Source organism: Cuculus canorus, chromosome 2 (genome assembly GCF_017976375.1).
Source record: "Cuculus canorus isolate bCucCan1 chromosome 2, bCucCan1.pri, whole genome shotgun sequence".
Classification (NCBI taxonomy): Eukaryota; Metazoa; Chordata; class Aves; order Cuculiformes; family Cuculidae; genus Cuculus; species Cuculus canorus.
Window position 1 is genome coordinate 159707220 of NC_071402.1, and position 26563 is coordinate 159733782.

Below are 26563 nucleotides of genomic sequence, written 5' to 3' on the forward strand. Positions count from 1 at the left end.
TAGTTTTTTTGCATCAATGAATTTTCCCTTTATTTTCACACCAGTCCTTGCCTCATTTTTTTGATCCATTAACAAGGTAATGGCAATAGGACTCTTTCATTGGTGTATAAAGGTCCCCACCATCCTTGGGTTTCACTTATGGTACCTGTTTTTTCATAGCAGCCTCTTACCCAAGCAAATATAAAACACAGCACAGCTTCCAAGACCGAACGTTGCATTTTGCTGAGATTGTGAAATGCAATACCAACTGCTAGAGAGAAAACACAGAGGTCAGGATTTGAATCACTTCATTTAGCTGTCTAGAAATTGTGTATCTGTTCTAAAACAGTCATCCAGGCTCCCTCTAGAGTTCATGAGGAGAGAACGGCTTCTCCGGAGAGCAGCTTAGCCTTGGCTAGGTTAGGTTTTGAAGGTGAATCAGTCTCTGGTAGTATACGTAAATAACTAGTTTAGGCTACATGGCAATATCTAAATGTTTGAATTGAAGCGAGTTGAATCTCACTTACTACAAGAGAAAGCTGTAAAACCCTGTGAAGCAGTTGCATCAGAGATATTGCGAAACCTAAGGCCAAGTCATCAATGACCTGGCTAATCAATTATCCAAGCCTGTTGGACCCATACCTTATTTAGGCAAGGGGAGAGAAATGGTTGGCTCAATGCTTTTGGTACCCAAATAACCAGCTCGAGTGTGAGACTCGGTGATTAATGTCGAGCATTTTCTGGATTCAGGCTAGAACCTTAATTACAACCTGGTCTACCCCTAGGAAATTAAAAGTCATAGGACTTCCTTAAAGTCACAGAGTGCATGAGTTTATTTATTTAAAGAACATGTTAAGAGTGACATCAGGATAGCACTCATGTCTTACTCAACCCTGCCAGTGCATTTCTTCTCAGAATAATGAGTCACTTCTGGGTCGTGACCATAGATGTTCCTCTCAGGTAAGCTGTGGAGAGGTGTCATCTTAGATATGCAGGAACTGCAGCCCAGCCAGAGTCATTAGCCCTAAACCTCCTCCTTGAATAAGAAAGAAAATGCATCATTGGCCACCCATACATTATAGACTCAGCTGCAAGAAGGCTGGATGATTCCCACACATTAGCTCTTTGGGTGACAAAATGGGCATTATGGTGGAGTGGTCGACACAGGAATTAGGGAATGGTAGCATGTTTTCATGGGGTTTTCTAATATAGAGCCATTGCTTTAAGAAACCAGGCTAAAGGTAGGATAAATAAAAAAGTGGAATAAAACAAAATAGGTTTCATAGGAGGCTGCCACGTGGGATTCACTGAACTGAACACTGGTTGTGTAAAATTTAAGTTTCTTATCCCTGCAAGTTGTGAAGAGTACATGCTCAAAAGTGATCCAAAAGGATGATGCCTTACCAAGCCATCTTCTGGGAATGCCTGCCTCTCTACCAACTCAAGAGAGAGCCTAGACTACTCATTTTGACTGGACATGTAACTTTTAGACATGTAACCTTAGGTGAGATAGCCTAATATTTGTGTTAAAGTAGCATCAGATGAGTGCATGAAGACCAAAAAGACTTCCCACTTTGTTGTTCTTAATGCTGTTAGTGAACTTGTCTTCTTTTCCACCTTCAGGAAAGCTGTGGCAATTGCAGGAGAAAGAACTGACCAGTCTTTCATTTGTGGTTGAATCCATGTGAAGAGATTAGGCCATGCAGGGACTCGCCTTCACTTTTAGATGTCTGAATCTCAGGTTGAATCTCATCTCTACTTTTAGCTGTCTTAATATGCAAGTTGAAGCCCATCTGTAGTAACCATCCTACCGGGAGTCTCACAGGAATCATAGAAAGATTTGGTTTGGAAGGGGTCTTTAAGGTCATCTAGACCAACTCCATTCTCTTTCTTTAAGCATCAGAAGAGATTGTAGGTCTTTTCTTACTGCAGCTACACAGGGAGCAGAGGTCCAAACTGACCTTCAATGTTTCCTGGGACCAGTCATCTACCACCTCTCTGGGAAACCTGTGCCAGTGTTTTACCTCTCTCATTGTAGATTTTTGGGGTTTAAAGTCATTCAAATGCCAAATAGGTGGCTTAATTTCTTAACTGACTAGAAAGATAAATGACCTTAATAACCCTTTAGGCTCATTCAATAAGTTGATGGCAAATCTGCACAGTCTTTCTGTGACCATTACTCCATCCAATATTGAAGAGTTTCTCTTTACCATTTAATCCAGATTCCCTCTTATTTCAGGAAAATTTGTTACATAATGCACAAGCAAATATATGTGGCTTGAATTTATGTATTCAAGTAACAGTCTAAGCTTCTGCTCTCACCATGCCTAACAGAGTTAATTTGGACCTTCTCCCCTTGGATGGACAGAGAACATGTTTTTCATTGCAGCCTGAACCTATTCAGGGCCAATTTATACTCAGCCAGCGATAAAACTGTTCTTTAGCTCACACAGCACTTTTCCCTCACCACCCGTCACGTACTCCCAGTGTCTCATCTCACACTCACAAAGGTTTACGGTCTAGCCTGAGATGTTCTGCTTGAGAGACATAGTTCCTGTACTCACCAGCTCCAACTAGTCTTTGGGGGGCTGCCTCCTTGGATGCACTTGTGTGTGCCAGTGGACTCTACCCTCACAAAGACAATGAAATGCAGATTTTTTTCAGCAATCAGCACAGATTTTTAGCAATCACCACTTGGGCAACCGGCTTAGCAAATTGCTAGACACTGATTCACCTCTTCTGGAAGTGAATTAGTTCCAACCAGTTGAGTATCTCCAGTTCAGTTAAAAAGTGCTGACATCTCACAGAAACACTGGATCAACTTTCTATTTCAAGACTCTTCTGTCCGTGCATCATGTTCCCAATTGCCTGCCTTCTGATTTTTCAAGGCTTTTTTGCTGGGAGTAAGGATCTTGATGTTTATCCTCTCCCGAAATCATAAATTCTTTCCTTTATTAGCTCACTAGAAATTCTCTCAGAGTTAGAGAGTATGCAGTGTCTTCAAATGGAGTCCGAGCAGCAGCAGCAGGGGGTGGACAGTAAAAATGGGCTTAATTTCACCTAACTTCAGCCATTGAGTTGGGTAGCTGAAACTAATCCTCTAGGCTCCCCCTAGAGTCATTAGAAAAAGAAGACAACATGGGTTTTCATTCCCACCCAAAGATAAGCATCGGAAACATCCTAGAAAAGAATCCTTAAGTGGCTGAAGTTACGGAGGTGAGTATACTTACCGTGTTGGACATCTTTATGTCATTTACTGAGCTCTAGGAAGTCTATTACCTCTGACCTTAGAAATGTGTTCCTCTTGGAAAGTTAGATGAGCTCTCACTTTATCTTTGACACTTTCCGCCCACATTTCTGGCACGGTGAATCTTGGGTTTTCTCCCTTATCCCTGCTGATACACTTCAGGATAAACAAGGTTCTGTTTGTTATCTTCTTGCCACTGTACATGCATGAGTGTATACAAATGCATGCAAATGAAGTCTAGACACGTGCATCTGGAATCTAGGCATGATTCAGTTTATCACATTACTTGGCAAAAGAGGAGGGGGAGAGAAGAAATCCCAGCAAAGTATGTTCATCTTTGTTCCAGTCTTCAAAACCAACACAAAACATCTCCATTTAAAACTGTCCAATGAAAAATATCAGACGCAATGAATAAACAAAGCAATAAATGTAACTGCACAGCACACGGGGCAACAACATTGCTCTTGCACAAGGAGATATTATGACATTTGTTTTCCTCACAAATTGGAACAAAGTCAAAATATTTAAACTTTCCTGGAGGGTAACATTTCGGTTTAGAAAGGTCAACTTTTCATCTCAACACACGAGATTGACATCAACAAGAGATTGATGAAATGTTTCCCTTTCATTTAATGTTGCCCATTGAATCAAGCTAACGCCACATGGAAGATGTCGCTTTGGGTCTCTCTTTCTGCCATGATCCCTGTGGACCCAGTTCTTTGGCAGAGCTCCCTCTTCAATGATGCGCAGCATTTTTTGCTTTCCTTTCTTTGTTGCCCCAAATGGCCTGAGCTTAGACAATAGGACTTTGCTGCCAATACGATTAAAAATCTTCTGTGACTTTGTGTATATAATAATGGCATTCATTACTCGCTTCTTCCCTAAGTCTGGGCATCTAGGCTTTTCTGCTACAAACAACTGCCATCCCACTTAAGGACTAATATCCCAGTAGCAGAGGGATTCAGCAGTTTGAAAGCAGACCTCTACAACTGCAGTGCCACAAGGTATCTGCCTGCCTCCAGCTGCCACTACAGAAGGGCATGGCTCACTCTTAAATCCGTTGTCCCATCTGCCAGCATCATATAGATACAGAATCATAGAATCGTTACGGTTGGAAAAGACCTCTAAGATCATTAAGTCCAACCGTCAAGAGAATACCACCCTGCCTACTAAGCCATGTCCCAAATTGTGACGGCAACATGTTTTGGGAACACCTCCAGGGATGGAGACTCCACCACTGCCCCGGGCAGCCTCTGCCGGTACTTCACCACTCTTTCAGTAAAGAAACTTTTCCTATATCCAATAAACCTCCCCAACTTGAGGCCATGCTAGATGATAGCACAAGACACCTCAGAATATACTGTCTACATTTTGGAAAATGAATTCCACTCCTAATGTGAATGGATATTATTTAGGATAAGCAATGAATAAGACCTGCTGGAGACAAGTAGAGAGAAAATTTGATTTAGAGGTGACAGAAACTAATGTTAAAGCTGCAACTGCATGAATCTTTTGTAGCCTAATCCCTTCTTCACCATACTTCTACACAACAGGTCATTTGTCTCTTTATTGACCCAAGTGGCCAAGGACTCCATTTGTCTCATTGCTTCTGGCAAGGCAAGACACATAAATTCTTTCTTCCTTAGGTGCTGTGGAATTAATGAGCACTGATTCATTTCCATTTATTGGAAGATAAGAGTTTAAACATCTGGCTCATGAAGTCCCACTTCCTGTGACACCTGCATCTTATTTCAGGTTATCCTTCAACTCTTCCACTCACTCTCTGATATCCTGAAACCAGAAGATATTTCACAGCTTAGTTCACTAGATCCAGACCAGGCATCATATGGGATACTGTAAACAGCTTTTACTGCAATAGCTCAGCCTTGCTCCATCCTGGGCATCCAGACTCTTCCAGGGATCTTCATGGGCTTGGCAGAATGTGGCTAACAGGACTTCCTGAAGCAAAAAAAGTGTTCCCTAGAAGTGTTCAAGGACAGGTTCAATGGGACCTCGAGCAGCCTCATCTAATAGGAGGTGTCCCTGCCTATGGCAGGGGAGTTGGAACTGGATGGTCTTTAAGGTCCCTTCCAACCCAAACCACTCTATGAGTCTATGATCCTAAAAGGATTGTTGAAGAAAATTAAATACTTTAAATAGCCTCCACTTCAGGAAAGAAAAACTGGGAACGTTTAATAACTTGCATAAGTCCTGGGACAGGGAAAAAAACCACCACTTCCACATCCAAGCCTGTAAAAAGACAAACAAGCAAATTGAAAAAGTAATCTACCAAGTAAAAACCCTATGGAGAGAAGAAGAAATATTATTATGGAAATTGTCTCCCATTACAAAGGTTGAACAGTGTACTTTTTAATTATACACCACCTTAAGTACCAATCTGGTGCTCAAAGGAGCCAACAGATGCATGGTATGTACAACTGGCCATGCATGAAGCATCACTGGATCACAGAAAAATAGATACAAAAGGGTCCTCGAGCCATCATCTGGTCACTCCCCTGCCTCAATTTAAGAACAAACTCACCTTAGCCATCCCCAAACATATATGTTTTTATTTTTTTTCCTCCATAACCTCCGAAACTGAGATTCCTACTTTCTTCTTAGGCAGAAGAGGATAGTGTCCCTCCCCATGCCATGGTGGGTTGGAATTAGATGATATTTAAAGTCTCTTCCAACCCAAATCGTACTGTGATTCTATGTATTTCCACCAGGTGAGAATGTGGCAGACTCACTGAAGTAGGATCACATGGAGAAAACTAGAGATAAGAAGGAGAAAGAATAAACCTCCACTAGTCCTCAGCGTGCTCAGTTATAACATTAAGACTGATCCTTCCAATACAGTGTATAAATTCATTCTTTTCACAGTCCTGCACACTGAGAGAAAGCATAAAACACACCAAAGGCATCTTTGTGAGAACTATTTGCATTCAAAAAACTCATCTTTTTGAAATATAGGACCGTGTTGCTTCTGAGTGCCTGAATGCTGAAAGAACAGGGAATCCCTGATTTGGAAATTTTATTATCAAATGAAATTTAATTTGTCACTCAATTCTGCTAAAGCAGCACTACTTATAACTAAGAAAAGGGTTTTTTAATGGAGAAGCTGGAAAATATTCCTAAACTGAAAATACCTAAAATCCTGGCAGAAGGTAAATGTTCCAAAGACTGGTGTGTATCTTTTCTTTTCTTTCATTTTTTTTTTTTTCCATTCTGCTCCCTTATTCTTATGCTTGGCTGAGTAATATTGTTGAAATGTGAAAGAGCCAACTTCCATCGTTTCCTCAAACACCAAGAAATGTTTATGGAGTGTAACTATACAGTATCTTAGCGTATTTCATAGATGGCCTTCAGGTACACAGTTCATGGAAGTGTAGAGTGAGATAAAGGTGATGCCTTCAAGATCTGTCTGAAGAAAGCAAGTTGAAGGAAAATGCCAATCCACATCTTCCAGAGGTAAAAAAAGAGAATCTTTGAAGGAAACATTTAAAAAAATTACATTTCAGTATATTAAAAAAATGTTTTTTATTATTTATGTTACAATATTTCTTTTTCTGCTGCAAGGAAGGAGAAAATCCACAACTTTCTTATGAAATCTGTTCTCATCCTATAAAGATGTTCAGGAATTGTACTGCAGCCCAACCTCTTTTTAAAATAAGTTCATAAAAGTAGTGAAAAACCTAAACCCAAGAACTCTAAGAACAATAGGAAATGCTGGATAACTTTTAGAGTTCCAAAAAGAAATGGTTTATAAAATCTTATTCTCTTAACTGTTGACGGACTACTTATATCTGCTGAATGTGATTCTACGCAATGGGACCCTAAAGGAAATCTAAGAGGGGCTTTTTCTCGAGGAGTGCGGGGATAGGACAAGGAGCAACGGTTTTAAGCTGAAAGAGGAGAGATGAGACCTTAGGAAGAAATGTTTCCCTGTAAATGTTTTCCTGTGAGGGAGGTTTCCCAGAAAAGTCATGGATGCCCCATCCCTGGAGGTGTTCAAGGCCAGGTTGGATGTGGCTTTGAGCAACCTGATCCAGTGGGTGGTGTCCCTGCCCATGGCAGAGAAGGGGAAGGAGATGGGGAAAGTGAAAAGAAAGAAGAAGAGGACGAGCAAAGAGGAAGGGGAAAAAGGAATGGGAAAGGGGAAGGGGAAAAAGAAAAAGAAAAGTGGAAAGTAGAAGAAGGGGAAGGACCAATGAAACTTAGATTCAGTCCATTACATTGGTGTATTTATGTGACGCTTAGCAGATTCCCAGGCTGATAAATGAGATCATTACTGTTTTTCTTCTTATACAGTCTCATTGCAAAGTTAAGATTTTTTATCTCTCCCTTTCCCTCTTGCTCTGTGCTTTGCCTTTGCATTGCCATGACTGAATTTGATCTTGTTGCTTACGGACAGTCATTCCAGAAGATGAATATTGCTCTGAATTCTCCTGTGAATTCTCCTCTTCCAAACTTGGTGTTGCATTAAACTTTTAGAGGTTTTATTTTCTCAGAAAAAAATGCTAAATAAGCTTCTACCACAGGAAGACTATTTGATCTGTCCTGTTTGGCAGAACATCTCTATTAAGTCATCATGACAACTACCTTCACACCAGTGGGTAATTTAAGTGCCAAAACAAAAGATTAACCATTGATTTAGACTCTGAGGAAGATTCATCTGCCCTAAATTGAGTGTCTAAAAGAGAGATGAAAAAAGCTGAGCCAGTAACCCTAGGTTGTCTTTACAGTCTGAGGAGAGAAATGGGCACCTGCAGAGTGTAATTTGCCCCATCTTAAGAGCATTTTTTTTAAGCTATTAATTGTTTCTGGACACTCTTTATCTGCCTCAGGGTGACTGGCTCAGAAACAGATACCCAATGCACATCTAGTATAAGGAAGATGAATATTACCTTAATATTTCTGAGTTTGCTTGTGACAGGATTGTATGAGGCAGTGCCAAATGCTTTGTCAGAAGCAAGACAACACAGACTCCTATTCCTCCCTGATCCCATTATCTTGTCAAAACTGAAAGTATATTAGTTTGACATGACTTGTTCTTGACAGATCCATAATGGTTGTTTTTCATCACAGCATTAGTACTTCCAGGTGCTTATGAATTTATAATTAATTCATCTCAGTATCTTCCCAAGACCTGAAGTCGGGCAAAGTCATCTGCACCTTCCCCAGTTCTCCTTTTTTGCTCTGCACAAAGATCATTTTCATCCCTGCCTTTCTCCATTCAACTGAGATTTCCCTCTGATCCAATATGTGAAGATTAGATTGTTATTACTGACTTAACAGTCTCCTTACACTATCTTCTTTTACATTCCTCTAGGTAAAAGTTGGGGAGATTTAAGTACCTTATCAGAAAAATACACAGCTTTTAACCAAATAAAATGCAAAGAAGACTCAGAATATTTCAGTCTTAATCATAGAATCATAGAATTATAGAATGGTTTAGGTTGGAAGGGACCTCAAAGCCCATCCATTTCCAAACCCCCTGCCATGGACAGGGACACCTCCTACTGGATCAGGTTGCTTAAAGCCCCATCCAGCCTGGCCTTGAACATCTTCAGGAAGGTGGCAGCCAAGACTTCTCTGGGCAACATGGGTCAGGGCCTCCTACCCTCATTGTGAAGAATTCCTTCCTAATATCTAATCTAAATCTTCCCCCTTCCTATTGAAAGCTATTGTCCCTCATCCTATCACTACATGCCTTCATAAATAATCCCTCCTCATTTTACTTGTAGCCCCCTCTAGGTACTGGAAGGTCTCTAAAAGGCCTCCCCAGAGCCTTCTCTTATCAGGTGTTGGACATTTGGACTAGGTGAGCTTAGAGGTCATTTCCAACCTTAGCCATTCTGTGATTCTATGATTCTGCATTCTCCCCAGCGTAAAGATTTTGAGCTGTGGTACAGGAAATTCAAGTGTGTAACTGGAGGTATCGCTTTCCGGCTGTGAATGTCCTTCTTTGAGTTTGTCATAGAATCATAGAAGTCCTGGAGACATGCAGGAGATCATGCAGGCCTGGAGAAGTCAGTTATTATTTCCTGCAACTGAAGAGCAAGCTGCTACCATCCCCCAGTCTTGAAAAGAATAAAAATTAAATTTAAAAAATGTTTCACTTTCTCCTACCAGACCATGTTTGAAATCTCTTAGGTTTTCTGCTGGCTCTCCTCCAGGCACTTTCCAGTTTGTCTGGTTGTTATTCTGCAATCTTTCCCTAAGAGCAAGCACTTCACTTGGTTTGACACTCAAACCCCTTGGGACCAGCTTTAGTATCTCACTTAGCCAATGACAGCCTGAAGGGTGCTTCAGATAGGCATGGTCCTCTGCTATGAGGACAGGGTGAGAGAGTTGAGGTTGTTCAGCCTGGAGAACATGAGGCTCTGCGGAGACCTTATAACAACCTTCCAGTAACTGAAGGGGCTACAAGAAAGCTGGGGAGGGACTGTTCACAAAGGCTTGTGGTGATAGGACAAGAGGGAATGGGTATAAACTGGAGAGGGGCAGATTTAGACTAGACATAAAGAGGAATTTCTTCACAATGAGAGTGGTGAGGCCCTGGCACAGGTTGTCCAGGGAGGTTGTGGCTGCCCCATCCCTGGAGGTGTTGAAGGCCACGTAGGATGGGCAGCCTGATCCAGTGGGAGGTGTCCCTGCCCATGGCAGGGTGGGTGGAATTAGATGGTCTTTAAGGTCCCTTCCAACCCAAACTATTCTATGATTCTATGATTCTGTGATTCTATGGTATCTGCCTCATGGGTGGATGAATAAGGTAAATTGCTGCAGCAATGGCATTTCAGATAAGAAAAAAGGAATAGACATATCGTGTATATACACAGTAGCACTCAGAGCACCCAGCAAGTATCTATGGTAAGCCCAGAGCATCCAGGTGCCTCTAGAGGCATTCTCAATATGGTACCACTTCTGTATTACAATGTTGAAAAAGGATCACCCATTGCTTTTGAACCAGAAACCACACGCCAAAGACTGACCTGCTGAGTTTTGCGTAAAGAGTGGCTCCAATGTTGTCCTCCTCCTTTATGAGGTGTAATGGTTTTAAGCTGAAAAAGGGGAGATTTAGATTAGATCTTAGGAAGAAATTTGTTACTGTGAGGGTGGTGAGGCACTGGCACAAGTTGCCCAGAGAAGTTGTGGCTGCCCCATCCCTGGAGGTGTTCAGGGCCAGGTTGGATGAGGCTTTGAGCAACCTGATCCAGCGTGAGGTGTCCTTTCCCATGGCAGGGGGTTTGGAACTGGATGATCTTTAAGGTGCCTTCCAACCCAAACCATTCTATGATTCTCTGATTCTTCCATACCAACATGTTTCAGAACAGTCTTTGGTTAACTGTCATCTTCTGACGCTGGGTGGACAGACTGCCATGTGTTGGATTTCTGAAGGCTTTCAGCTTAGCATTTGAGTGACAGAGGAGGACATGGGCTATTCTGGTTCCTCCTCACAGAGTGCACCTTCAGCACAGCAGCAAACCAGCTTCCTTCTGAACTTCACCCCAGCTGAGAGAACTGGTAATGTTCCTCTTCTTATTTTCCCACTATCGTTTTCCACGTTTATTTTTATTTAGGAAGAAAACAGGAGGAATGGTGAAGTTTGGGGTAGTTTTTATCAAAGATGTGAGGTATAGTTGGGATTGACTTTTTCAAAGGTCTTTTCCCACCTAGTGATTCTATGATTCTATGATCACCTTTCACTGCATTGATCTTACAGAAGAAGATCAATGTAAGACAGGATCTTCATTGTCCTGTCTGATGCAGGCAGGAAGCTTCAATCAGAGCTTGATTTGATCTCCTACCTATCACCCTCCTCTTCTTCAGTCCCCTCTTTTCGGGGTTAAAAATTCCGTGTCTACAGCAAGGTTATGCTGACAAGGCAGAATTCAACCCAATAACCTAAAAACTATGAGGGCTTGGTGTCAGTGACAGTCATAGAATCATAGAATCACAGGATCATAGAATCATAGAATAGTTTGTGTTGGAAAGGACCTTAAAGATCACCCAGTTCCAACCCTCTGCCATGGATGGGGACACCTCCCACTAGATCAGGCTGCTGGTCAGGCCTCTTTTTATGCACCCCGGGTCACGGTTGGCTTTCTGGACTGCAAGCACACATTACTGGCTCATGTTGAGCTTTCAATCCACCACCTCCCCCAAGTCCTTCTCTTCAGAGCTACTCTCAGTCCATTTTCTGACCAGTCTTTATTTGTGCTTGGGATTGTCCCAACCCAGGTGCAGGACTTTCCCCTTGGCCTTGTTGAACCTCATGAAGTCCACAGAGGACCACCTCTCAATCCTGTCCAGGTCCCTCTGGATAGTATCCCTTCCCTCCAGTGTGTCAGCTGCACGACACAGCTTAGTGTCATCTGTCCCGTTGTCCATGTCTGTGACAAAGATGTTAAACAACAATTGTCCCAATATCATCCCTTGAAGAATGCCACTTGTTACCATTCTCCACCTGGACACTGAGCTGTTGACCACAACTTTTTGAGGGCGACCACCCAGCTAATTCCTTATCCATCGAGCCAACCATCCGTTAAATCTGCATCTCTCCAATTTAGAGACAAGAATGCCATGTGGGGCAGTGTCAAATGCTTTGCATAAGTCCAGGTACATAATGTTGGTTACACTTCCCTTATCCACCAGTGCTGTAGCCTCATTGTAGAAAGTCACCAAATTCACCTGGCCAAATTTACCCTTAGTGAAGCCATGTTGTCTGTCCCCAACCACTCCCTTATTTTCCATGTGCCTCAGCAGAGTTTCAGGAGGATCTGCTCCATGATCTTGCCAGGCTCAGATTTGAGACGGACCAGCCCGTAGTTCCCAAGATCTTCCTTTTTTCCATTTATGGTCAGTGTTTTCCTGGACAGGGCTGCAATCCTGTCCAGGACAAAGGTTGAGGACCTTCCTAGACCGTTTGGGGAACCACATGAAAGATGTCATTCAATGCACCAAGCACGGGCATCCCAGCAAGCTGCAGCTTCACATTGTCTCCAGCAAGCAGCAGCAAGCTGGAAAAGACTCACAAAGAGAGCTTGTTTCCCCCGTCCCCTCCCAGCCAGCTCTGCAGGTTTCAGGCCATCAGCTTTGAATGCTTATCAGAGCTGAAATGGACTGTGAACTTGGAGGAAAGCTCACCCCAAGGCTGTTCATGAGAGTCCCTCACATGCTCCCCGCACACTCAGCCAAACAGGCTCATCAGAGATAAATAGAGCTTTATGAGGGCAAGACGCTATATCCTGGTTTATGGTCCCAGGAAACAGGTTACAAGCTCAGCAACTGTAAAAAAAAAAAAGTATATCCCTCATCATTCCCCTGTCTGACTCAGCAAGGAACTCTCTTATAGTTAATGATAAGGTGATTCCAGCTTCTGTCATCCCACTTGCACAGGCTTTTTGCACACTGATGCTCAGCACATTACAGCCGTCGCTGCAGAGCCTGCTAGCTCGGGCTTGTATCTGCAATAAGAAGAAATAAGAATTACTTACAAAGAATGTCTTGTCTAGTAGCAATTGGACCTAATCAAAGTTTAGAGGGTCCTTGCAGCTGTAGCATGCAGCGGGTTTGATGCTGGTGGAGTGGGAGAAGCCGTTCCATCCTGCAATAGGCAGGCAGGTCTGTTTCAGGCTCTCTCACCCATAAGCTCTCGAAGAAGTTTAAGAAGCGAGTCAGACTCCTCCTTATAGCCAGACTTCTCCAGCTGTTGTAACTCCACAACGGTCCATCAAAGCTGCCTCAAGTCATGCCAGCAAAGGATCTGGCCCATTTATTTACGTGCATGACTCCATGGTGCAGCTGGCAGCTGTGAAAGGGTTCATTTGGAAGGCAGCGTGGCTGGGATCAACATCACTTAAGCGATAATCTGCTAATCAGAGCTTCTTCTGTTGAAGTAATGCTCTCATCTCGTCATTCCATGCTGGCAGTTTTCTTCTGCAAAGCTTGCCAAATCATTTCATCCCCTAGCAATTTCAGAAGGGTTTTTTATTGCTCACCTCCAAACTGAAGTTTGCTCTTGGTTCTGACTCTGTGTTGGATGGCAACACGACAAAAGGATAATTTGATTTAAGCCCAGAGACATCCAGTCATGTCACACACATGGCAGGGGAGGAGGAGAGGGGGAAAATTACTTTTAAAAAGACTAAGAAAAGACCTTGTGCGCATGGAGAAAAATATTCAGGCTCAAGACACTTGCATCTCTCTTAGGGTAGGAGTGAGATTGTTCAGTGTTGTGCAGAAATCACTGAAATCACTAAACTCCAATGAGCAGCAGGCAGGGCAATTGCGTATGAAATCTAACGTAAAACATCTCAATTCATGTTGCTGTTTTGAAAGATGGAGCTGGTTAATCACAAAAGACCCTCTCAAGAAGGAAGAAAAAGAGAACAAGCCAGAAGTGGCATCGGTTGCTGCTCTGCAGGGTAGATAAAGCCATGGTGAATGACCTGAAAGGCAAATCAGTCTCCGGTATGGGGGAAACCTCACCAGGTAAAGAGATAAGTTGGAATGCTCATTCTGTTTCTTCTTGTGCTCACCTTCTCCACAGCAGAAAGGTAAAGAAGCAAAGCAGACAGCAATGAATGATGATGACTTCTGCCCACCAAGATTAATGTTTTTGCTTAGGTAAATTTCTTATCACATGGAGGCAGGGAAGCAGGATTTAGAAACAAAACAGAGAAGAAAACTGCTGGAAACCAAAATATCGTCCTTTCTCCAGTTCTTCCTGATGATTCTTTGTTTGTTCACTCAGGTTTTATAAGAAAAAGAAGTGTGTTTTCTTTGTCTCACTCATGAGGGTGGGGGAGGGTGGAATTAGATGATATTTAAGGCCCCTTCCAACTCAAACCATTCTATGATTCTATGATTTGCAGGGCAATCCCGGTCCTCAGTGGTAAATAACAATGGAGAAAGTCGGAGCAAGGACCAACAAATAAACACCAACTTAGAAAAAGGGTGGTTGTTTTTCTAGCATTTCAGGTGATTAAGCAGTGGTTGATGCTGTGTTTCAAGGAAAGGACAGTGAAGATGTAATCTACCATTCCTGGAAAACTTCATATCAAGATGGGTTGGCTTTCTGGAGAAGATGTCCCAGGGAAACTCCACTTTGAAGGCTAAGAGTAGTGGCCATATATTGCATCTGCAGCGGAAACTGATAGATAAAAAAAAAAACGCTCCCTTTCTCAGTTTAGTCAATTGGGTCTGTGTTTGATCTGGAAGCTATTGAGTGAGAACATCTCTAATAGCATTTTCAATGTATTGTGGCACGTCTTAGGTGTCACTGTGCTTGAGTCAGTCTCCATAAACTCATCTCTGATAGCCTACTCCACCTCTTTCCTCACACCTCTTTTCTGGTGACGTGAAAGCCACTGTCCTCCTGCAAGAAGACTTCAACTGAGCTATTGATTTTTGGGATGAATATTTAGTTTTACCCTTCCTTTCCCACAGAGCAGATCTTCAGGCAAGACTATCCAATGCATAAGGAATTCTGAAGCAGGATGGTCTCATTCAGGTGACAGAGTTGTTTGACAGCAAAGAGGTGGAGGTCCTGACCTCCACTGGCAATACCAATACAAGTTTTTCTCTATGATAAATTATGGAGGGTCTCGTGACTTACTCTCTGTACTCTAAACTGTATTTTCATTTTGCTTTGACAGAGCTTTTCACCTTGGATTTTGTCCATAAGACCCACAGCAGATGTTTCCCTCAAGAGCCAACAAAGAAGCCATCACACAGTGTTTTCAGTCACCACAGCCAAGAGTAATGACTTCAGCCTTGTGCAAACAGCATCAGATCCGAAGTATCAGGCCTCCTTTTTTTTTTACTCTTCTCTGCTCACATTAGAAGACAGCAGTGACATCAAAACTCTCTTTGCAAGGCATATAAAACACACAGTGAATATGGCCAGAAATCCATGATGGCCATCAAACCTAACGTGGCCAAAGCTCCTTCTTGTATATTTTGGCCTTGACTTTGCATACAAAACATGAGGAAAAGCCCAGTGGAAACAGGTCAGAAAAGGCCATCTGACCCTCTGTAACACCTGGTCGTTGGACTGACTTCTTACACAACGGAGGATTTTTGCAGCATAGCTGCCAGCACCATCCGTGTCAGATCTTTCCCTCCCCGATCAATGGCTTCAGTTGACGTAAGCTGTGATGTTTCACTGAACCTGAGTGACCCAGGAGAGAATGGACAGGAGGCTCTTTATCCAGGATGGGAAAGCATTCATCCAGCTGTTAAGAAAACAATCTGGGGAGAGGAGACATCTATTATTAGACTGTGTAAAAGTTAAGTGTAATATAACCCTCATTCACAATAACGATCATCTCTGGTCAGAGCCTCAGCTGGTGTAAATTGATTATGCTTTTCTTTTGGATGCTGTTTTACATCAGTAGAATGATCTATGTTTGGAGAAGTTTATTGTAAGATAGTGGAGAAAATATTTCAACCCGTGCCATCCCCGAGGGTCTCCTTAAAATAGAAACATTAAGAAGGCTTCCTTTAGTGTTACATTCCTTCATTGTATACATGTTCATGGATACAATCTGAAGGAAAAGAAAACAAAACTTAGAAATCCAAATTACCTTTGCCTGATAGAGTATGAGGCTGGGACAGATCTATGAAGGAGAATAGAGTCCTCTGGTGGGAAGATTTCCAAGCAGGGACCTCACACACTCACAATGCATCATCCCGAACAAAAGCAAGCATCTGGACAGGCGGACTAATCCACCTCACCCTCAAAAGTTTATATAGAGAGAAAGGTTCTTCTGGTAACCAGGGCAGAGAGCATACACAGCATTTGGGGATGATGGGAGATGACAAAATCTTTTTCCTGGAGCACCTGCTCAAATATAAACTTGAGCAGTAGAGCTGTTTCTCATCTGATCATGATTTCCAAGGATGGTAGGGCCTAAAACTGCAGGGCCTGATTGTCTGCACCCCACAAGTCAAGACAGGGACTCTCATTACATGGGAAAAGGACTGGACAGATTGTTTTGGAGTCACTAGAATTGTGAAGATGTTCACACGTCCACCTCTAGTACTGGGAGTCCCTGGGAGTCCTGTGATTTTAGGGGACATAGAATCACAGAATCATAGAATAGTTTGGGTTGGAAGGGACCTTAAAGTTCATCCAGTTCCAATCCCCCTGGGGGGCAGGGACATCCCACTGGATCAGGCTGCCCAAGGCACCATCTAGCCTGCCCTTGAACACCTCCAGGGATGGGGCAGCCACATCTTCCCTGGGCAACCTGTTCCAGGGCCTCACCACTCTCATCATGAAGAAATTCTTCCTTATATCCAGCCTAAATCTGCCCCTCTCCAGTTTATCCCCATTGCCCCTCATCCTATCACCACAAGCCTTTGTGAACAGTCCCTCTCCAGCTTTCCTGTAACCCCTTTCAGGTACTGGAAGGTTGCTATAAGATCTCCTTGGAGCCTTCTCTTCTCCAGACTGAAAAAGCCAGCTCTGACATCTCTATCAACCACCCATACAATCATACTCCCATTCTGTCCTGCATTCCTGCTCTGCCCAGAGAACAGAGGAGGTGATAAGAGGAGGAGTGTGACATCTAAGGAGACTTGTTCTGTGGATCTCAGCTCACCCACAGTAGCAGCAAAAACCTACATGACTGATGCTGAGCTGTGAACTCAACATTAGATTTTATGTGGCTTTTCTTACGGCTGCGCCTGAGAGGTGGAATGAGGTTGTGGGGCAGCATCTTTGTCTGTCCTTGCTTGTGTCTTGCATTGAGCAGTTTGGGAGAAGGGTTACAGCTACCACTCAGGGAAACTCACATATGGACTTGGCTGTAGTGCATTTGATGCTCATACCTTCGAAGAATAGCTCTAGTCCTTGTACTTCCCATCCTCCCAAAAGGGAACAGACAGGGAGAAATGAATCATGCTCTGACTGCTGTAACTGGCAGGGGCTGACTTTGGATCCAAGTGTGAGATTATTTTGTTCGTGGATAAAGGGGATCCAGGAAAACATCTCTTACAGTCTTGGTGGCCATGAGAGTGAGACATGGCCGGAGTCAGAATTCCCTGCTATGCTTCTAAGGCAAACTTTAAATTAGGACTGGAGGGAGGGAACAATTCCTTTCGTGTGCAGCTTCAGCAATTCAGAATAACCACCTTTAATTATTAAATGATTCAGGGGAAAACATCATCCCAGAAACATCCCTGTTCCAGCCCAGCACTCAGCACATGGGGGTCAGGATACGGACAAGGAATCAAAGCCTGGATGTAGCCATCCCCTAAGACACATCAGATCCTGGTTTACTTACACCATCCCCTCCCACTGGTAGCAGAAGGAGGTGGGGGTAATTTAATATACAGTGCTCTCCCCTGCTTCTCCTCTCTTTCCTAGGAAAAAAAAAAAAACAAACGAGGGAGCTGCAATGGGCCCCCTCAAACTTTACAGTCGATTTCCACCCCACCCCACCCCCGCTTCTCAGAAAGACTGTAGAGCCCTGAATATATATTTTCTCAGTTTGCCCCATACTTAAACACACAGTTGCTCAGTTCCCGGGAGGAAAGGGGCTCTCCCAGCTTTAGTCCCTCCTCAGCCAAATGGAATGGGCCAGACCCCATGAAACAAACCCCAGCAGAGGTGGATATACCTACCCAGGCATTCCGTAAAGAACTCTTTACAAGCAACCCACTCACTCTCTTTCTTGAGCCTCTTTCTCCAATAATGAGAATTTTTAATTTCTTTTCAATCCCTGCTGCAAGATCCTGGGGGGGGAAGGGGGAAAGGATTTTTTAGATTTAGGGTTGGCTTGGAAAAGGGGAAAAATAGGGCATGGTGAGCTTTTAAATCAGCAACCCCCTCCCCATAAGCCTCCCTCCCCATTTATCCCCTCTCTGCACTCCTAACTGGATGCATGTGAGCTGGAGGGAAAGGGGTGGGACAGAGGGGTGGGATGGGGTGGGAGGGATGCAGGACTGACCCCGTGCTTCCCAGCCTGTTGGTCACAGGCTGGATGCAACCAACCAATAGGATGCTGGCCGGGGGGGTGCTTTTATACCTGCTTCACTCCCCCCTCAGCCCTGGAGATCCGCTGAGGCTGGCAGGGAGAAGCAGTTTGCAAGGAGGAGGAGAAGAAGGAGGAGGAGGAAAAGATTGCATCAAGAGCAGAACTTTTTTTCCCCCTCTCTCTCTCTCTCTTACAGGAAGCCCTACTCTACCTTAGCCTTGGAAAGAGCCCCTTTTCATAAAATTAGCTGAAGGCACCTATTCACAACCATGGGGCTGTGAAAAAAAAAAAAGAAAAAAAAAAAAAGCAAGCAACAAACTGACTGTAGTTTTGGGTTTCTCTCTCTCTCTCTCTCTTCTTTTTTTTTTTCTGCACTCCAAAAAATAAAACAGAAATGCACACAGCTCCACTCTGCAAAAACTTGATGTTTTTACCGTCTGCTCCCTGATAGATCTAGAGAGGAGGTTGGCTTGGCTTGTTATTTTTTCACTCTCGCCCTGCTGCCGTTCAGCACTTTCAAAATATCCACTTCTTCTATAAGGAAAGAGAGAAAGAAAAAAGGTAAAGAAAAGAAAAAAAGGGGGAAAGGAAAAAAGAAAAGATAAAAAAGGAAAAAAGGAGGAAAAGAAAAGAGAAAAGAATGGGAAAAAAAAGAAAAGAGAAAAAGTTAAAAAGAAAAAGGGGGAAGAAAAGAAAAAATGGGAAAAAGAAAAGAGGAAAAAATGGGGGAAAAATAAGAAAAGACCAAAAAGGAAGAAAAAAAGAGAAAAAATAGGGACACTCCCCCCACGGTTTTATGTTCAAAGTTCCCCCCTCAATGAGTCAGCCCAAAGTATAGCACTGGGTGCTTGCCTGCGTGTTACAACCTTGCCATGATTTCTATCCCACTCCCCTCCTCACTTCTCCTCCCATGTTCTAAAATTGATAAAAGGGTGACTGCTGGAGCCTGCTGGATTGCTGAAACCCCCAACAGCTTCTCCCACACCCCCACCCTCCAGCAAATCCCCTGCTTTGGGGGGAGTGGAAGGGCTTATTATTATTTTATTATTATTATTATTAAATTTCCTTCATAGTTTTATGAATGAAACTGCCTGGCTGAGCTGGGAGTAACATCCCTTGCCCTGAAACTCCACAAAGCCGGTGAAATCCAAGTCGGAAAGCAGCAGAGAGATGGGATCCAGGGAGCAGTGACAGCAGCTCCCACTGGGATGCTCGGCGGGGCTCAGCCCAAGGTGGTCCTGAGCCCTAAGAGGCTGCAGGCTCCCCTTTCTGGCTCCTTCTAGACATGGGACAGAGGACTCGCTGCCCATGTGGGTGCACGACTGGAAAAAATATTAATTTTTTTGTTAAAAAAACCCCAATATCTGAGGATTTCAGAGCATTTTGTGGAGTAAGTGAAAAGCAAAAGGAAAAAAAAAAATCTAAAATAAACTACTTAATGGGTGTAGCGGGAAGGAGGGAGGTGATGTTTCAGCCCCCCGCTTTCATGCCCTACTCAATCGGCTTTTTGAAACTGCAGATCCTTTGAGACAGAGAGGGAGAGAGAAGCAAAAAAAAAATCCCCATTTGTGACTCAAACGCACTGCAACCTGGAAGGCTGGCAGAATAAACCTATTGTGGAACAGAAACGCGCCGGGATATACCAGCAAAAAAATCCCCCAGAGTCCCACTCTTTGCGAAAAGGTAATTGCGAAGTGAAAATATTTCCAAGTTCTCGCCTTTCTTTAACTTTTGACTTTGCGATTTGTTTGCGTGCGGAAAAGAGAAGACGAGGAAAAAAAAAAAAAAGAAAAAAAGCTTTTTTTTTTTTTTCCCCCAAACCCCTCTGAAACCTAAAAGATAAAATTACTGGGTCTAAAAATAAAGCAGTGGTTAAAAGCCTCCCCCACCCTCTCCAATCTCCCACCCCTTCCACCCCTCTCTCGCCTTCTCCCTCCCTCTCTCGCTCTCTCCTTCTTTCTGCGTGTTTGCGTTCGACAAAGAAATTATTTGAACTTCCCACTGCCTCATAAAAAGGAAACCGAGGAGCAGTTTTGACATATGGATGTGATTTTTTCTGCTCCGAGACAGATGCACGCGGAAAACAAACAGCACCAGGGGCTGCAGCTCTGAAGGGAGCGAAGTTGCTCCGCTTCACATGGTCTTCTCGGCTGCATTTAGGGAGCTGCCCAGATCTCCAGCCATGAGAAAACGAAGCAAAGGACCGGGGTTTCTTGTCATGTGCCTTTCTGGCTAAAACTGTGGAAACAAACAAACAATCAAACAAACACAAATTCTGGAAAGGGGGGGTTGGGGGGTGGGGGGGGGGGGGGGCGGGAGGGAAGGAGAAGAAGAAATCATCTGCAACCGGAGCGCTTGAAGACCTCTCATCCTCCTACTTCCCTGAGTGAGCTTGGATGCTGGAAGAAGCCTCTTGGATATGGGATCATATCTGGTTTATCACAGTCTGGGTTTGATCCTCTGCTGCTCCGTATTGAGTTCAGTCTACGCTCTGGTGAGTGCCTCAATCTTTTCCCTTTGCATTCTTGAACGAGCTGCATGACTGTTTCCTTGATGAGTAATTTACTGTATCAGGGATTTAGAAGGCAGAGAGCTGAGGGTTTTTTTTTTGCAGCCCAGTGGTTCATTTCGCTGGCAGATAGCGTGTGCAGTTGGTCTCAGAGTTGCTGCACCAGATGAAATTAAAATGTCTGTGTTTCCCAGAGAGTTTCAATCACTTTTAAACCCCTCCAGACAGGAACAGTTTGACAGGGAACTAGGGAAAGCATTTAGGAGATAACTTAAAAGACATCTATGGGTAAAAGGCAACTTTTCAGTTTTTCCTTTTTTTTTTTTTTTATCCACCTCCCTCTCCAAGACAATAAATTTAATTTTGATTTAATCTTCTTAATCTGCAAATCTGCTTTATCTCACTGAAACAGTGCCTTCCTCTTTGGGATTAAATTTGGAGAGGACTTTAGAGTGCAGGGCTTGCAGACAGTTTACACTCAGGAGCATGGAAGTAGTATTAACCCTTTGCTTCCTGGCGCTGTTTTCACCTGTTCCGGCACATGCCAAGAGAGAGAATATCTTTACAAAGGTGGCAAAAAGGGCTGAAGTCTATCAAAAATGCCTTGATGGTGGTGATGGGAAATGGGCCGAGTTTTATGGACCCTAAGTGGTCTCCAAAGCTCTTCTGCAGAAGCGAAGGGAAATGTCATACAGAACCGGCCACCAGATATTAACCCACTGTCTGGCATGTTGATTTGACATGTGCTTTCCTTGCTTTCTCCATCCCCGGCATCACCACCACAGCTGGCCGTGTCTCAGAGCCTTCTGGTGCATTTCTCAGAGCCTTCTGAAAGGGACACGACCACCACCTAAAACAGTGTCTGGTTTCCACAGGGGATGGAGATGTGTTTGGAAAGGAGTGGGCTCACCCTAACGCTGGCTCCAGCCAGGTCCTGCCTGATCCTGCAGAAACCACCACCTTGGGCCCTGCGTTTGCTAGAGACTGCTTGGGACCTTGTCCAGGGCTGGTGGGGGAGTATTTATCCCGCATATGCAGCATTATGCTGGAGAGAAACATCTCATCAATACGTGAGAAGAAGCAGCCCCTCGGAAAACAATCATTGCCGCAGTCCATCCTTGCCTCAGTCTAACCCTAAGCACAAATAAACCTTTCAAAACTCAAAGAAAACTGGGAATGCTGAGGGGACCACTTGTAGATTTCTTAATTTTTTAGTGATGGTTGAAGTTCCCCCCATCTTCAGGGGTTGAATTCGCATCTCCGTGTTGTGGATGACTCTGGTCCTGTAGCACCTGCTGCCCCCCAGCTCCACAATTCAGCACCCAAATTCCTGCTAGCTTTGGTGTCTCTGTTGGTACCATTGAAACTCAGGTTGTTGAAATGGCTTTATTGTAGCTCAACAAAGTTCAGGATGCAGAAAAGACAGGAGAGGGCTGCAGAGCACATCTACAGTCCCATTCTTGGTGTTTCCCTCTTCCATTACATCCCAGTACATCCAAATAGTGCAGAGGACCAGATAGTGAACAAACTGTCCACTGTCTCACATTCCTAGTGGATATTTTATCTCTTATATTCCCATCCAAACAGACACTTTCAGCTCACAAGTGATTTGCTCTGTGGCATGGGTTGGCATCAGGGGGTCGTGGCCGGAGCAGCTAAGCGTGCTTTTCACTTGGGTGTAAATCAGGAACAGCAGTACCAGAATCACAGTGGGGCAAGAAAGCAGGGGAATTTGCTGTGAAGGGCTAGGTTAGGGATGCACAAGAGTATTTGAAGTTACATTTCCAAAAGCATGATCCCCTCCTGTACTGATTTGGGGTCCTGCCACTAGAAACCCCTTTCAGTTTAATTAGGCCGAGGCTGAAGGGTGCTTTTCAGACACTTCCCTTTTCAAACCCACTGTTGACAGCTGAAAGAGTTGCCAGAAGGTTTGAAAAGTTGTCCTGATAATTCAGGGGCTGCAGGGATGTTGTTATGTCCCTTCTAGCATTCACTTAGGCAGAATAAGAAGGTCAACCTCATGTCATCCAGCTGCACAGGGAGCAACTTGCAGGGTGCCTAGAGCTTGATTTTTTGCTGTTTTCTCTTTTCCAAACTAACTTGGTGCTTGCAGGAACTTAGAAACACTGTATGGAAATGACTGCATGTTTCAGTAAAGTGATGCTTTATTTGCTACCCTGTAAGAAGGGTCATAAAGATATTTAATATTTGGCTAGCAGGTTTGAGTGTGGTTTATGTGCTGCTATCAGTAGAAGTCACCAAGTGCCTCTCTCTTACAAGCAACAAGTGAAAATCAATGAGGGTCTCTGCAGAAGGATGGGGATGCAAGAACTTAATTTAGAGACCAGCTCTGTCACAGCTTTGGGCTGAACTAGAAGTGGTACCCAATCTCTCTCACTCTCCCAGCAGTGCAAAGCAGAGCTCTGCAGTGGGGTTTGAGTCAGGAGGATTCCCACAGACCAAGGCAGCTGACCGCTCAGAGCTTCAGGGCACAGTTCACCTCTCTGAGGCTGGAAGATTAGAGTCTTGAAAGCTGTGGCTTTAATTGGACTCTGTGAAGCTTGGTCGCTTAACATCTGAAGGTTGGTGATGCTGAGATCAGGCAGAGCATGATGATATGCCCTAAATCTGAAGCTGTCACTCCTTTTATTCCATATTTCAGCCAGCAAAGATGACAGGAAAGGCACATTTTGAAATCAGAGTCCTGAAGTAGGGATGGGAAACTGTTTCTTTGATTGCCTGTGTCACTGGTACATCATGGGGGGACGCTGGTAGCTGAATCATTTCTTGTCAGCATGGGGGCTGCATGTCCCTGCATTAACTGTAAAGCAGGGTGAGAAATTCAACACACAATAAAATGCTCTGGGAGTGACTTCTCCCACAGCTAAAAGTGTCTGTACAGAAATCACAGCCCTTCCGTGAGACCACAGCCATGCAAAATCCATAGCGAGATCAGCATCCCTGCCTTGAGCTTTTGAGGGGCAGCTGAGAGAGACAGATGCTGTCTTTGATGCGGGGTGAAGTTCTGGGTGAAGCTCTGCTCTTCTCCAACTTCCCTGGCAGTCCAGAGAAGTCCTCCCTCAGCATTTCCCCAGGAATATCATGATTAACACCTGCCTAAACAACAAGGGGAATATAATTTGTGGATTGAGTGCTTTGTGCCTGAAATCTGGCAGAGTGAGAGGGTAAATTTGGGTTAATTCTGCTGTTTGGTCCAAGGGCCAGGGACGGAAGATTGACCAGAGCTAGATAGCCCTGCAAACGTGGGCTTGAAAAGATGTGCACAAAAGGAACTTTAAAAGTAGGATCTAACAACAGTAGAACGTGGGAGAAGTTAAGATATAGGCACTATAATTTTATCTGAAAGACACTGCCTTTTCCTTGCAGAAAAACCTCCCCATCTCCCTCTCCCAGACAAAAGCTCCATGGTTGGCTCTGCTGATCTGTTTTGGGATTCACTTTGTTTCCTTCTCTTGCCAGTTTCAGCTTGGTAGCCCCCAGCCCAGTGGTTGCTGGAGGAGATGTGATGCTGATATTGATGATCATGATGTTGATGATGATGATGATGATAACAATAATAATAATAATAATAAAGGCACTAGGCTTCTGCAGGGCTTTGAATCAGAATAGCTTCATATCAGGAAACAGGTATCAGCCTGAGCCAGGGCAGTTCGCTGAGCTCAACACGATCCAGGAAAGTAAGTCCATGATGGGTATGAAATGGATAGCAAAAGGGACCTTCACTTTACTGTGAAGATCTTGCCTTTTAGCAGTGCTTGGTGCCTTGCAGAAGGTGCTAAACATTAGGGGGATGCATTTTGGCAGCAGAACGATCTCAACCCCTTTCTGTTTTCTGCAGCCTGTGCTTCCCCAGCCCTGAATCCACACAAACTGCTTGGGCAGAGCTGGTATTTCACTCTGATTTTTGCAGAGAAGCTGTAGCACTCCCCCAGAATTCAAGGGGTATCATTAGATGACTGGGGACACCTTCTTGCATGCATAACCCAAAGTTGGGAACAAGCTCAGCCGGGTTACCTGCAGGAAGGTTCTAGTAGCATGGAGCTGCGTCCACACCAGTATTGGTGTTAATCTCTGTTAGGAAGGTCCAGTATAAACCATAGAATTCACACCAGAGCAATACTCAGGTCACGAACCAACCAGGACCCTGGTGCTCAGGCAGCAAAGCGACTGGATTAAGGAGGTGCTGGTCTGTGTTTTGCTCTTTAACTTGTTCTTCTGATCAGACCCACATCTTCATAGATCGGGAGAGGGAAAGTGGAGTAATTTACAACTGAAAGGGAAAGATAAACATATTCTGCCTTAGAATATGGTGCATAATAAAAAGAATAATACTGATAAAATAATTCTATATAGAGATCCTGCAAATCCCGACTGGCTGTCTGACTTCATTAAATAAAGACAAGGTCCAAGTGCAGGGAAACAATGTCTGAAATGTTCTTTTCTCCCCACACACTTGGAGGCATGCCCATCCCTGCCCCGTATATTTATGAAAGACACAATTTTTGTTATTGTACTTCAGGATTAGCAGATATCCCTGGACTATAAAATACTCAACCACAAAATATAAAGCAAACAAGCCTCCGCATCAGGGTAATGCATGGGGCTGTGACTTCATCCCATGCAAGCCAAAAAAAGTTCAGCTGCCCAGTGGCAAGTCTGACCTGAGCAGGCTGGGTTTGGTGTGAACTCCTTGCATCAGGAAGAAGAAAAGCAACAGGGCCACTGTACACACAGAGGGGTCAAGGCTGGAGGAAATGAAACCTGAGGTGTGCCTTTGAGGTCCAGGCAGTTGTTGTTTGGTTTCTGGCCTCCTAGAAATAGCCCTGGAGGGGTGCTTTGAGATCAGTGGGATTATTCTGGCTAGGGTGGTGTGTCTGCAGTCCCTGCGAGCGGTACCCCCAGCCCAGACAGCTCAAGCAGAGACAGCTGCTGGCCCTGCCATTACCACCCTGCACTCCCATGTCCCTTTGAAAAATGATGCTGAGAGCCTGAGTCTCATCCCACAGCTGTGTGTCTGATATTGTCTCTTTTCCTGGGCTGGGTTTACTGATAAGGGTCTCTCCTTGGGTGTAAAGATGCTGGCTGGAGGATTTCCTTCTACTTGGGAAATGCACCTCTCAGCCCCTTAATCAGTTGAAATCAATCCCTGGTTTGCAAAGTTATTTGGGGCACAGACATCGCACTGGCCACACTGAAACACCTAAATTACAGCTATTACCAGGCTGCCTCTGACCAAGCACTGTGGGGTGAAGTGGTAGAATACATCTCCTGGCACTGAGATATAGGGCTAGGCAAGTCCTGCTCCCTGGAGTTGGTGGAAGTGCTATCACTGCAGTTAAAACCTTCAGTCCTAGAATTTTCTGTGTGCCTAAAGATGAGGAGGAGGGAATAGCAGACCCAGACTATGGCTGTCTCCGACTAAAACTCCTCCCAGAACCTGGCCCTCATTGCTGCAGAGCGGTTCTGTCCTCATCCCACACCACTGGGAGAAGGCAGTAAAGTCCAGTGTGTATTCAGGTCCTCACTAGACCATGCAGCATTCTGATCCCCACAGCTCTCCGTGGGCTCATCTCAACCTTTTGAGCTCTGGTCCCTCCAAATCTCCTCACCATCTGACCCTGTCCAGATCAAAGGGAGAAGCCAGCAGGGATCCCCAGCCATTTCAGATGGGCTGTTTCTCTGCAACAGGGCAAGTGTAGAGGGTTTTATCTGTCTTCTCATCTCCTGCCAGAAGTGAAGTTCTTATGTGGGAAGTGATTGTGCCCCTGCACTCAGCATTGGTGAGACCATGCTTCAAATATTGTGTTTGGTTTTGGG

General features: G+C 44.2%; 1 protein-coding gene and 3 long non-coding RNA genes across 4 annotated transcripts in view; 3 read left to right on the top strand and 1 right to left on the bottom strand.

Annotated features, from left to right (window-relative positions):
* Window positions 1–1172: 1172 nt before the first annotated feature.
* LOC128851428 (uncharacterized) lies at window positions 1173–17852 on the top strand. Its single transcript, XR_008448809.1, has 4 exons — window positions 1173–3195; window positions 13571–13723; window positions 14681–14744; window positions 14890–17852. It is a non-coding gene; the product is annotated as an uncharacterized LOC128851428 (long non-coding RNA).
* On the bottom strand, window positions 15355–18828 carry LOC128851430 (uncharacterized). Its single transcript, XR_008448811.1, has 3 exons — window positions 18651–18828; window positions 17864–17974; window positions 15355–15484 (listed from the first exon to the last, which is right to left on the bottom strand). It is a non-coding gene; the product is annotated as an uncharacterized LOC128851430 (long non-coding RNA).
* A 192-nt stretch (window positions 18829–19020) lies between these two features.
* On the top strand, window positions 19021–20493 carry LOC128851429 (uncharacterized). Its single transcript, XR_008448810.1, has 3 exons — window positions 19021–19606; window positions 19736–19899; window positions 20287–20493. It is a non-coding gene; the product is annotated as an uncharacterized LOC128851429 (long non-coding RNA).
* Window positions 20494–20550: 57 nt separating this feature from the next.
* Window positions 20551–26563, top strand: part of PTH1R (parathyroid hormone 1 receptor) — a 146233-nt gene continuing 140220 nt past the window's right edge. The window contains exon 1 of the mRNA XM_009556113.2: window positions 20551–20710. Within this exon, the coding sequence (XP_009554408.1) occupies window positions 20636–20710 (75 nt within the window). The 5' untranslated portion in view covers window positions 20551–20635. The remainder of the gene's footprint in view (window positions 20711–26563) is intronic.